The 11868-nt window shown below is 44.2% G+C and overlaps 1 protein-coding gene across 1 annotated transcript in view; it reads right to left on the bottom strand.

Moving 5' to 3' along the window:
• The window catches only part of CDC45 (cell division cycle 45), a 31421-nt gene extending 20025 nt beyond the window's left edge, over positions 1 to 11396 (bottom strand). Inside the window, exons 1-6 of the mRNA XM_055323231.1 lie at positions 11282 to 11396; positions 11091 to 11150; positions 10266 to 10358; positions 9381 to 9518; positions 8294 to 8446; positions 956 to 1011 (exon numbers count right to left, since the gene is read on the bottom strand). Of these exons, the coding sequence (XP_055179206.1) occupies positions 956 to 1011; positions 8294 to 8446; positions 9381 to 9518; positions 10266 to 10358; positions 11091 to 11150; positions 11282 to 11332 (551 nt within the window). The 5' untranslated portion in view covers positions 11333 to 11396. The remainder of the gene's footprint in view (positions 1 to 955; positions 1012 to 8293; positions 8447 to 9380; positions 9519 to 10265; positions 10359 to 11090; positions 11151 to 11281) is intronic.
• Positions 11397 to 11868: the final 472 nt, after the last annotated feature.

The following is an 11868-nucleotide window of genomic DNA, read 5'->3' on the forward strand; positions in this document are numbered from 1 at the left end:
AAAGCAAAATTAAGTATATATTATGATCATATAAAACAGGCAATTTGCACAAGTTTGGATACCCCAGGAAGACTGACACAAAGCCAGAATCTCTTCTGATCAGTGAATATAGATTATATTCACTTTTCTTTCCTTATACTTCTCAAAATGGTTTTTCATTGTCCTTCCTTGAGGGGGTGGCTGAGGACAACACTCTCAGCTCAAACAGCGGAGGTCCTCAGGGAAGGAAAGAATTTCAGCAAGGAATTCTCAGCTCAACAGCCCTGCTACATGGTCACCTCAAGCTACAATAACCTTTCCAGGATTTTCTTTTTATTATTATTTTAGAGCATTTCACTTAAAAAAAAAAAAGAAAGATTTTATTCATTCATTTGAAAGAGAATGAGTGGGAGAGGGAGAAAGAATCTGAAGCACCGAGCACAGAGCCAGATGTGGGGCTCCACCCACAACCAAGAGATGATCTGAGCCAAAACCAAGAGTTGGATGCTCAACCGACTGACCAACCCAGGTGCCCCTAGGGCAGTTCACTTTTTACATTTGCAATATGGACAGCAATGATGGATAGTTCAGTTTCCTTTTCATACACTTTTTTTCTATGAAAACTTTCACACAATTAGTATCTATCTCATTTATAAAGAACTTACAAATAAGAGTACATCTGGAAAACCACAAAAATAAGAGACAATGGGCTATCACCCCTAACAGCATGTATTTGGGAGATCTCTGGGCCCAGTCCTGCTATTTGTGAGACCACCAGGTGATACAGAGGGGACCCAGAGCTCTTCTCCAATGCAGGGGCCACATGCTTACTCCTGGAGCCACCAATCCAGAGTTTCTAAACTAAATTATTCTCAAACGGGAGAAAAATAAGTTTCCAGTTCCCATGGAAAACACAGATATCCCTCAGGGATCGTGAGCTCCATGACACAGGGTACTGCTTGAAGTGCACACTCACCTCCGAGCCTCCCACTCTCTTCGCTGTCTCCTCTTCATGGTTTGTGCCACTACCTCCTGATGCAGGGACAAAGAGAACAAAAGGTTGAACAAAGAAACCAGAATTTTATCCCTGTAGCCTGAGAAGTTTCTGATTAGGCAGAAACCACTGGCACAGAGCCCCAAGGAAAACATGGATCGTTCATTCCCATGTCCTGAGCTCAGGCTGGTCCTAGAGGAGGAAGGAAGGAAATGAGGTGGGCAATGGCCAGGACCCCTCTGGCCCACTGGCGCTGAGGATACCAAATTGTGGACAGGAGCAGATGCTTCCCCAGGGCCTGTTCACGCTGTAGCTGATGCATCCGCCCCATCTGTCCACACCAGCCTTCCACTGCCCCCACCACTGTGTGATCTAGGTGAGGCGCATAGCCACTTCATACTGGCTTCCCCTCCTGATTAACAAGCACTACTATTTCCTACATCCCTCCATGTACCAGCCACTATGCTAATTTTATAGGCACAATCCATTTAGTTCTCACAGCAAAGGCATGAGGTAGTATGACCGTTTTAAAAATCCATGGTCCTAAATGCATGGTCCTAAGACTTCTGCTTCCAGAAAAATGGAAACTTTCCATCTCATTTTCCCTATATGTCCACTAAATATATCTGAAAACCCTGTCAATATATTTAAGGCAAACAAAATAAGATTCTGGAAGATGAAGAGGAAAGCCAACCAGCTGGGGACCCTGGGACCTGAGGAGTGATGTGCGGATGAGTTCACCAGGCTTTCTTTTTGGCTTATATATCCCAGACTTAAAGCTGAATGAAGCCAGTAATCTGGAAACACCAATAGGCACAGAGGAAAAACATCCCCAACAAAAGCCAAAGGACCCAGAGGAGCAGCCCTGAAAGACATAAAACTGGGGTGCCTGGGTGATTCAGGCAGTTAAGTGTCTGCCTTTGGCTCAGTCATGATCAGGTCCTGGGATCAAGCCCGGTGTCAGGCTCCCTGCTCAGCGGGGAGTGTGCTTATTTCTCTGCCCCTCCCTCTGCTCCTGTGCATGTGCACATCTCTCTCTCTCTTTAATAAAGTCTTAAAAAAAAAAAGAAAACTTTTACACAATAATTGATCTACCCTAGCCACCACCACTAAAACACTGTGGCCCCACCTCTATCCACCTAGCAAAGACCAAGTGGGAGCCTAGGCCCTCACCCTGGTGAACACGTCCTGCCTGTAACACCTCCACATTTCATTTGCAATAGGTTCCAACACGCTCACTGGGGTGGTATCAGAGGAAGCCAAGTGGTGAGCCTGGATCTTCCTTGCACTGTGGTACAAGGAGCCACTCTTCTCATGCTTAATGGAGGTCAAGTGGTGAACCTTGAACTTCTACCTCCACCTGGCTATAAAGGGACCAGACTGTCCACCCCCTCCTTTGGCAGAGTGATGTCAGAGAAAGCAGATAAAATGGAAGGCTTAAATAAGACCAAGAGTCTCAAAATATAATATAAAAATGTCCAGGTTTCATGTGAAAAGCACTCATCGTATCATATATCATATCAGCACTCATCATATCATATCTATATATATATATATATTTTTTTTTCTTCTCATTCAATCTCCTCTTTACTGTGGATGTCACAGTCATCATCACAGCCACATGGAGGGGCACACAACTTTAACCCCTGTGTACCGAGGGGAAGGGTGGGGGCCTTTGGGGCTATAAAACTAGCTATGTACACAGAGCATTCTAGGAGAAAGCCACCCCAAGCACATGCATGTGCAGGCACAGTGGGGGTGGGGGTCTGGAGCTCAAGCGGGACTGTGTCGGTGTGGGGCTAAACACTAAAAAGGAAATCCAGGGCAGCCCAGGTGGCTCAGAAGTTTAGCGCCGCCTTCAGCCCAGGGTGTGATCCTGGAGACCTGGGATTGAGTCCCACGTTGGGCTCCCTGCATGGAGCCTGCTTCTCCCTCTGCCTGTGTCTCTGCCTCTCTCTCTCTGTGTCTTTCATGAATAAATAAAAAATCTTTAAAAAAAATAAATAAAATAAAAAGGAAATCCATAAATGCCAACACCAAGATGACAAAGATGCTACAATTATCTGACAAAGATTTAAAAGCAGCCACCACAAAAATGCTTCAATAGGCAATTAGAAACATAGTTGAAAACACATGAAAAAAAATTAGGAAGTTTTAGTAAATAAGTAGAAAAATAGAGAAGAACCAAAGAGAAACTTATAAATGCAAAGTACAATAACTGAAGTAGAAACCCAGTGGATCGGCTAAAGAGCAGAATGGAGGAATAGAGGAAAGAACCAGCAGATACACTGATAGAAATTATCCAGTCTGATGAACAGAAGAAAAATAGACTGGAAAAACAAACAGAACCTCGTTTACGCTTGAGCCTACAAAAAAAGACCTATCCTTCATGTCATTGGTGTCCTGGAAGGAGAGAAGGAGGGTGGGCTAAAAACACTTGAAAAACAATGGCTGAAAATGAAGAAATATGATTCAAAATTTGGCAAGACACATAAACCTACAGATTCAAGGAGCTGACTGAATCCCAACAGGTTAAACTCAAAGAAATCCACACCAAAACACATTGTAATTAAACTTCTGACCATTAGGGACACCTAGGTGGCTCAGCTGTTGAGCATCTGCCTTCAGCTCAGGGCATGATCTCAGGGTCCTGGGATTGATTCCCACATTGGGGTCCCTGCAGGAAGCCTGCTTGTCCCTCTGCCTCTCTCTGTCTCTCATGAATAAATATAAATAAATAAGCAAACTTCTGACCACTAGCCCCCCAATTTTTTTTTTAAATTTCGAGAACAGCAAAAGAAAAATGATGTTTTACATATAGGATAAGACAATATGGACGCCAGCAGATTTCTCACCCAAAACCATGGAAGCCAGAAGTGCATAACATTTTCAAGTGCAGACAGAAAAGGACTGTTAACCCCGAATCCCACACCCTGTGAAAATATCTTTCAGGAATGAAGAGAAAAATCAAGAAATTCTCAGAAAAAGCAAAACTAAGAAAATTTACTGCAGATTGCCCCCCCAAAAAATGGTGAAGGGCCTTTCCGTGAATGGAAGAAAATGACAAAAGAAAAAACCCTGGAACATGAGGATAGAAGAAAGAACATACTGAGTAAAAACTGGATAAATACAATAGGCTTCCCTTAATCCTCTTGAGTTTTATAATCATGTTTAGTTGTCGAAGCAAAACTTATCCCACAGTATGATGTGGATCTAAATTTACATACAGGCTATATTTAAGAAACCTGCATCATAAACAGAGGACAGTAAGGGAAATAAAAGTTAGGTTCCTACATTTATAGCCTGTTGTTTCTCAATCTCTGAATGTGCACCTTTATCAATAAAAATACTTCTGAGAAAGTATATTGGATACATGTGTATGTACAAATCATGCAGATTTTATTACATTTGGAGTATTCTCAAAAGTGTTAACTCTTACTAAAATCAAGCATGATGGCCTAAACTTGGATAATAGCAAATGCAAGGTTACAGGACCAAGTGAAAGTACTCCATGAACAAGTGATAAAAACTAGAAAGCTGGACTGGCCTCCAATGTCATTCAAAAAACAAAAAAAGGGATGGGATCCTGGTCTAAGTTAAAAGACAAGAGAATAGCTAAATGCAAATGTGCCAATCCTGGTTGGCTGACACTTCAAACACAAAACAGTTGCAAAATCTATTTTGAAGACAATTAAGGAAATTGGAATATGGGTTGAATAGGTGACATTATTAATTTCTTACATATGATAATGGTACTGTATTTATAGAGGAGAATGTTCTTAGAAGATGCATATGGAAGAATTTGTCAGGGAGTATCATGGTGTCTGCAACCTATTCTCAAATGATCTAGCAAAATAAGTAAATAAATAATAAAAAACAAACAAACAAAAAGCATATATAGAAGGAAGGCAAATGTGAAAAACTGCCGAATCTAGGTGAAAGGTATATAGGTATTCACCACAAAATCTTTTCAAATTTTGAATGTTAGGAAAATTTCAAAATAAAAACTCTGGAAAACAGTATGGAGGTTCCTCAAAAAAAGTTAAAAATAGAGCTACCCTACAGCTCAGCAATCACACTGCTAGGTATTTATCCAAAGGGTACAAACATAGTAATTTGAAGGGGCACATGCACCCCAATGTTTATAGCAGCAATGTCCACAATAGCCAAAATATGGAAAGAGCTCCGATGACAGATACATGCATCATGCCCACTAACAGATACGTGCATCAAGAATATATGGTGTATGTATACACTGGAAAATGCTCAGGACCAAGGTGCACAGAAGGACACAACCAGTCAGGAGGTCCAGCAGCCTGAGGACAGAACACATTAAAGCTGTTCTTAGTGTAGCAGGCCACATGATACTTTTGTTATATTGAAATTAACCTGCTAGCCAACTCTGAATTGGGGAAGCAGCTAGCTAAAGATCCTCAGTTGTAGTCATTTCTAACTGGATTAAGAGCTTTACAATTTTTGGCATTAGCAGATGAGTTCTTGTTTACCTGGCTGGTAAGAAAAGAGTGATAGGTTGGTCAGCCTAGCCAGGACTCCCAGAAAGTTTCAATGAATTTATGGCCTCATCCCTTTAACATTGTTGCTGTTTGTTTGTATTGAATAAAAACACCCTCATGTGAAAAAAAAAAATTTTACCCTGATTTTACCCTGAAGTCATCAAAAAGAATGAAATCTTGCCATTTGCAACAACATTGATGGAACTAGAGATTATTATGCTAAGTAAAATCAGTCTGTCAGAGAAAGACAAATACCATGCAATTCCACTCATATGTGGAATTTAAGAAACAAAACAGATGAAATAGGGGAAGAGATGAAAAAATAAAATAAGATGAAAAGAGAGAGGGAGACCAACTATAAGAGAGACTGAACTCATATGTGGAATTTAAGAAACAAAACAGATGAAATAGGGGAAGAGATGAAAAAATAAAATAAGATGAAAAGAGAGAGGGAGACCAACTATAAGAGAGACTGAACTCTACAAAACAACTAGAGTTCCTGGAGGGGAGGTGGGTGGGGGAATGGGATAATTGGGTGATGGGCATTAAGGAGGGCAACTGACTGAATGAGCACTGTTATATGTTATATGTAAATGATAAATCACTCAATTCTATCCCTGAAACTAATAATATACCATATGTTAACTAAACTGAATTTAAATAAAGAATTTTTAAAGAACTAAAATTATAAAACTTCTGAGAAAAAAAAGTCAGTGGGAAGTTATGCATATTATATATCATGAATATTATAGAAAGCATTCACAAACTCAGATTATAAATAGATGCACTAAGCATGTCAAAGGAAGCTGACAGGTTCTGACATCTCATCAAGAACCACTGACATTCTCTTTATTGCCAAACCTGGTGGCAGTTCTAGCTTGCCTGTACCCCCCTCTCCCCACTTCCCACAGAGCCCTGGCATCTGTGGACACTCTGCACTGGATGCAGAGAAGATCCTAGGGATCTTTTTTTTTTTTTTAAAGATTTTATTTATTTATTCACGATAGACATAGAGAGAGAGAGAGAGAGAGAGAAGCAGAGACACAGGCAGAGGGAGAAGCAGGCTCCATGTCAGGAGCCCGACGCGGAAGTCGATCCTGGGACTCCAGGATCGCGCCCTGGGCCAAAGGCAGGCACCAAACAGCTGAGCCACCCAGGGAGATCCTAGGGATCTTCTTGACTCTTTCCTTCATCATTCAGGTCAAGTGTCCATGGCCATTTTCATAAATACAGCCCATTCCCCATCCAGCCCCTTACCCTGCTTTATTTTTCCCTATATGACCACAGCTCTTCACCTGAAACCATCCTTGAACTATGCTTATTTACACATTCTGTACATCTCCCCCCACTGGAAAGGAAGCTTTGTGAAGGCAGGACTTTGTGCTCCCCTGGGGACCTCAGAAACTAATGGATACCTGGCACATATTAGGTGTTAAAATATATTAGTCAGGATGGAGAATTCCAAGACTCTGACCTGCAGAACATGAATGTTTCCAGGGACAATCCCACCACATTACTGATATTGGGGGCCCGATGGAAAGCAGCTCATGAATAGAAGAAATAATGCTATAAAAAAGGAGCATCAGGTAACAAAAAAAAAAAAAGAGCTCTTAGGAATCAAAGATTAGAAGATGAAGACTAGAAGTTGGGAGAGAATGGAACAGATAAGAGTTGGACTAGAGGAAAGAGAATCTAAGAATGTGTCTGAGGTGACTATCCAAAGCTCCAGAGAAGGGACTGGCCAAAGGTAGGGAAGGCAAGGGGAAAACATTCTTACCTTTGCAGAACATGCCCCCTAAATGGACAGAATGTCCTGAATGTCCCCAAAATGTCTCAAAAGAGCTCTGCTAAAGCACAGTATTGGAAAATGTCAGGTCAAGGATGAAGAGAATACTCCAAAACATTTTGGTGGCAAATTTCAGCATGCATACCAAGGACTGGGAGCCAAAGGGCTTTAACTTCTTCCACAACTAGAATAAACACTAGAATGCTAGAATAAACCATGGCCCTCCAGTTAAAGGAATGACTACCTCCCACCTTTAGTTTTCCATCTAGCAGAAGCCATTGGCGTTGGGTAGGCTACTTCCATTGGCCAGGCCCCAGACTGGGTAAGCACCTCAGACATAAGACTCACAAGGCTCAAACCACTCTTATCTTTGCACACAAGATGGTTCCCCTGGAGTGACCATTGGGGACTGAGCCTGGCTGAGAGCCACAGACCCATGTCGTTCCTCCATAGTGACTGTAGAGAGTGAGTTTTGAGAAAAGCGGGGCAGGGAGGTGATGCGTTTGCTATTTATTGTTTCTCTGTATTGCTTTTTTTTTTTTTTAAGATGTTGTTTTTATTTATTTTAGAGAAAGAGAGAAAGAGCAGGAGGAGGAGCAGAGTGTGAGAGAGGGAATCTTGAGCAGATTCTGCACTGAGCAAGGAACTTGACGTGGGATTGACCTCACAACCCTGAGAGCATGGCCTGAGCAAAAAAACCAAGTCAGACCCTTAACCAACTGAGCCACTCAGGCATTCTTCTGTAACACTTTTTAAAAATGTATGCTATCTAACGGGAAGAGCTGAGCTGTCCTAATTTTCATTTCAACTGATGAAATTCTACTGCATGGACGAGGATGTCAAAGCTCAGAGAAATTCAGTAACCTGTCTGAGGCCATACAGCCAGGGGAAAGCAGAGCCCAGGATGAACACCCACACCTGCTGAATCCCAGCTAACTCCGGGGCCCCATAGGCTCCAGTCTGAGCTCTGACCTCTGGGAATGACAAGTCCCTCAAGACTGTGGGGAGGCCCAAACCCACCTCTTCCAACCGTGTGCGCTTCTTAGAAGGCTCTGATCCATTGTCACTTTCACTTCCTGAGTGCTCTTCAGCCTCTTCTTCTTCATCATCCCTGAAGATATCATCATAGGCAGGAACTTCAAGGTCATCATCTTGTTTAATGAGTAGTTTGATCTAAGATTAAAACAAAAAGCAACCAACACTCTCCTCTCTCGTTGACAGAAAATTCTCCATCACAGGTTTTTCTCTTGCAGAATCTTACTTCCCACTGAGCTGATTCAGTTTTCTGTACAGAGTCCCTCATTTGAGAGAATTTCAGACTTCTCAAGCATTTTCTTGTTTTCATTTCTGTTCACTGAGACAGTGGAGTTGTACCACACGTTAGGCAAAAATTCCAAAAGTTTAAAAACTATTCACTGTCATTTAAGTCTGAGAAAAAATGTTTCCTCTTATGCCACACAGCAAGCAAACAAAATGAGTATCCTGCAACTTGGACTCTAATGGAAGACATGAAGGTGTGTGACACCTACTTGAATAAAACTGCTGGCTCAAAAAGCAGTTCCAAGCTGAGAACTTCGGGGCCAACACTTTAATAACACAGGAGTGGGGGTGGGGGTGTGGAACTCAACTCAGAGAATGGTTAGGTGGCTGCCCTATGCCAGGCTCCATGCTTGCTACTGGGGGTTCAAAGGAAAAGCACAGCACCACCATTTCAGGCTAATGGTGGCCTCTTACACTATCATCTTGCTGGTCCTCATACCACCCTTTTAATGGGCAGGGAAATCCTGCCCCCACTTCTAGAGCTAATGCCTCTAGATCTTGATATTCAATGATGCTGGGCTGGGCCTGAGCTCTGAGGGCAGGCTAAGTGCAGGGTCCTGGTCCCTATACTTCTCAGGTTAAATGATTTCCAAAATGCATTCTGAGCACCTCTAAGACTTAGGTACCATGGTGCTTACCAGAGATAAACAAGACCAGGTTCCTGCCCTCAGGCTGTTCCAACTCCTGTAGCAGAGGTGGATACAATGCCTTGCTTAGAACAGCAGGTATGATATTGTCCACAGACAGGAGGACTCAGGGAAGACATGGGCCCAAAAGGCTGAGTTACCTGGGCTTCATTGTATACATTCACGACGTTGACTGGCCTGTGGGTGTCACACACAAAAAATACAGCCTCTTCATCAGGCTGAAGGATATCCAATAGGTCTACGTTAGCTCCACAGTTTATGAGGACAAAATAATGAAACTGGAAAAAAGAGAGATATTGTGAAGTAAGTGCCTTGAGGAGGTCCTTCACCTTCAGCATTCTAGGCCCCTGAGCCCTTCTGCTGAGACATGTCAAGCCCCTGACACTGGGCAGGCCCTGACGATTAAAAGACTCCAAAAATGGCCACAGCTGGCCTGTGTTAAGTGCTTTAACATATTCCAAATGCTATTTCATTTCCACACTAATACCATGAGATAGGCCCCATGACTGACCCTGTGGCTGTCTCTGCTCTGCAGAGCAGCATGTGGAGACTCAACATGACCTAGGCTCATGCATAGGGCCACGAAGCTGATGAGGAGCAGACCAAGGCTTCAAATGCATGAGAGCCTCTCCAGATCTCAGTCACCCTACTGGACTGGGCTGGCTTTCTGTACTAATGGCATTATACAGACTTAAATTTATAGCAAGTCTTGGACAGCCTCTCTCTCTCATGAATAAATAAATAAAATCTTTTTTTAAAGATTTTATTTATTTATTCAAGAGACACAGAGAGAGGGGAGAGAGAGAGGCAGAGACACAGGCAGAGGGAGAAGCAGGCTCCATGCAGGGAGCCCGACGTGGGACCTGATCCCGGGTCTCCAGGATCAGGCCCTGGGCTGAAGCGGCACTAAACCGCTGAGCCACCTGGGCTGCCCTAAAATCTTAAAAAAGAAAAGAGAAGAGAAGAGAAGAGAAATTACAACCTAATAAAATAAGACTAATTATTCTAAAATGCTTTTTCCATACCTGTTCTTTATGCTCAAGAAATGCAGTTTCAAGTTCTTGCCACCCAGAAACTGGAACCAGGGTATACTGTACGTGATCGCACTGGAACAAGGCCTGAGAGAGACCATTTTTTAAGCTATCAAATTAAGGACGTCCGCAATTTACTTTGAAGTGCACTTAAGAACAATATAGCTTGAGAAACGAATGACAGGTGACAAAGTAAGACTAGTAAAACGCTCATGGGAGAAAGTAGGTGATGGGGATGTGAGTGATCATTGTATCATTCTGCCAACTTTGCCTAATTTTTGAAAATTACCAAAGGAAAACATTGGGAGGGAAAGCCAATCTTATTTCTAGGTCTTCTGAGGAGTAATTCCTGACCCAAGGTCATGTAAACACTGCATCATATTCAAAAGAGAACCAATGATCGTCCTTAACAGACAAAGGAATCTGAGTTTCCAGTGTTGTTGATGACCCCACTGTGTCCTCCGTTGTCAGAGTCCTCTACCCGAACCGTACACTGGTGAAGCCACTCCATGTCTAAGGGTCTCTCCGATGCAAGCATTTTTTGGCCCAGGTTATTGCAAAAATACTAGCTGGTATTCCTGCCTTTTGCCGAGTCCTTCTCTAACCTACCCAACACTTCTGCCCTCTAGGCGACTCTCTGAGTGCCCCTCCGCAGCTTTCCTTGGCTCCAGGCGCTACCGCAGTAGGGGCGGGGGGCGGCGGGTGGGGGGACAGAGGTGGGAGGGTGAGGGGTGGCTCCGGTTCTGCTCCACACCTCCCGCCCTGCACGCAACTCAGCCCGGGGCCCCGCCCTTCCCTTCCAGGGTACACAAGGCTCACCTGAAGGATCTTGCAAGCGCACAGGGCGTCCACGTCCGAGGCCACGAAGAGAAGAACCCTCTGTCAGGAGAAGAGCGGGCCAGCTGAAGGCAGAGACCCCCAACACTGGGGTCCTCGTGCCCTCCCACGGCCGCTCCCCCTCATCCCTACCCACCCCCGACAAGGCCACGAGGCCCAAGAGGAGGGGTCACCTGGCTCTGGACCACCTCGTAGAACTCCTTGCGGAAATCGGACACGAACATGGCCACGGTGGCCGGACACCGACAGCTAGTGCGGAGACTCCCAGAGCTTCCGCGGCGGTCAAGACTCCCGCCAAACCAGGGCTCTTCCGATTGGCCCAGGATCCAACCAGTCGCTGCTCAGTGCCCCGCTTTTCCCTCTTTCTGATTGGGTCCTGTTGGAGGCGGGCACGAGCGTTCAGCCATTCAGGTAAAATCAGACTCACTCCTAGACGAGCGCGGTTCCCAGGCGGAACACAAGCCCGGTGGCCCACTTCTGGTCTGACTCCCATTTACCCACAAATCCGCCGCTTGGTGGACATCTTTAGTTTGGGAAGAGAAGCCTATTGCCTCCCACTGGGAACTCCGGGTGGGGGGGGGCGGAAAGAAACTTCTCCAAGAATTAAATTCACTTATACATCTATGTCATCGGTTTACGATTTTAATAAGGGTGGGGCGCAGTTCGAAGGCGGATGTGTAGCGTCCTTCCGCCAGCTTCCTCGATGGCCGCGGCAAAGGCAGGAAGGGCCACGTGCATTCTGGGTAGTGTAGTCACAAGG

This window comes from Nyctereutes procyonoides, unplaced genomic scaffold, assembly GCF_905146905.1.
Source record: "Nyctereutes procyonoides isolate TBG_1078 unplaced genomic scaffold, NYPRO_anot_genome, whole genome shotgun sequence".
Lineage (NCBI taxonomy): Eukaryota > Metazoa > Chordata > Mammalia > Carnivora > Canidae > Nyctereutes > Nyctereutes procyonoides.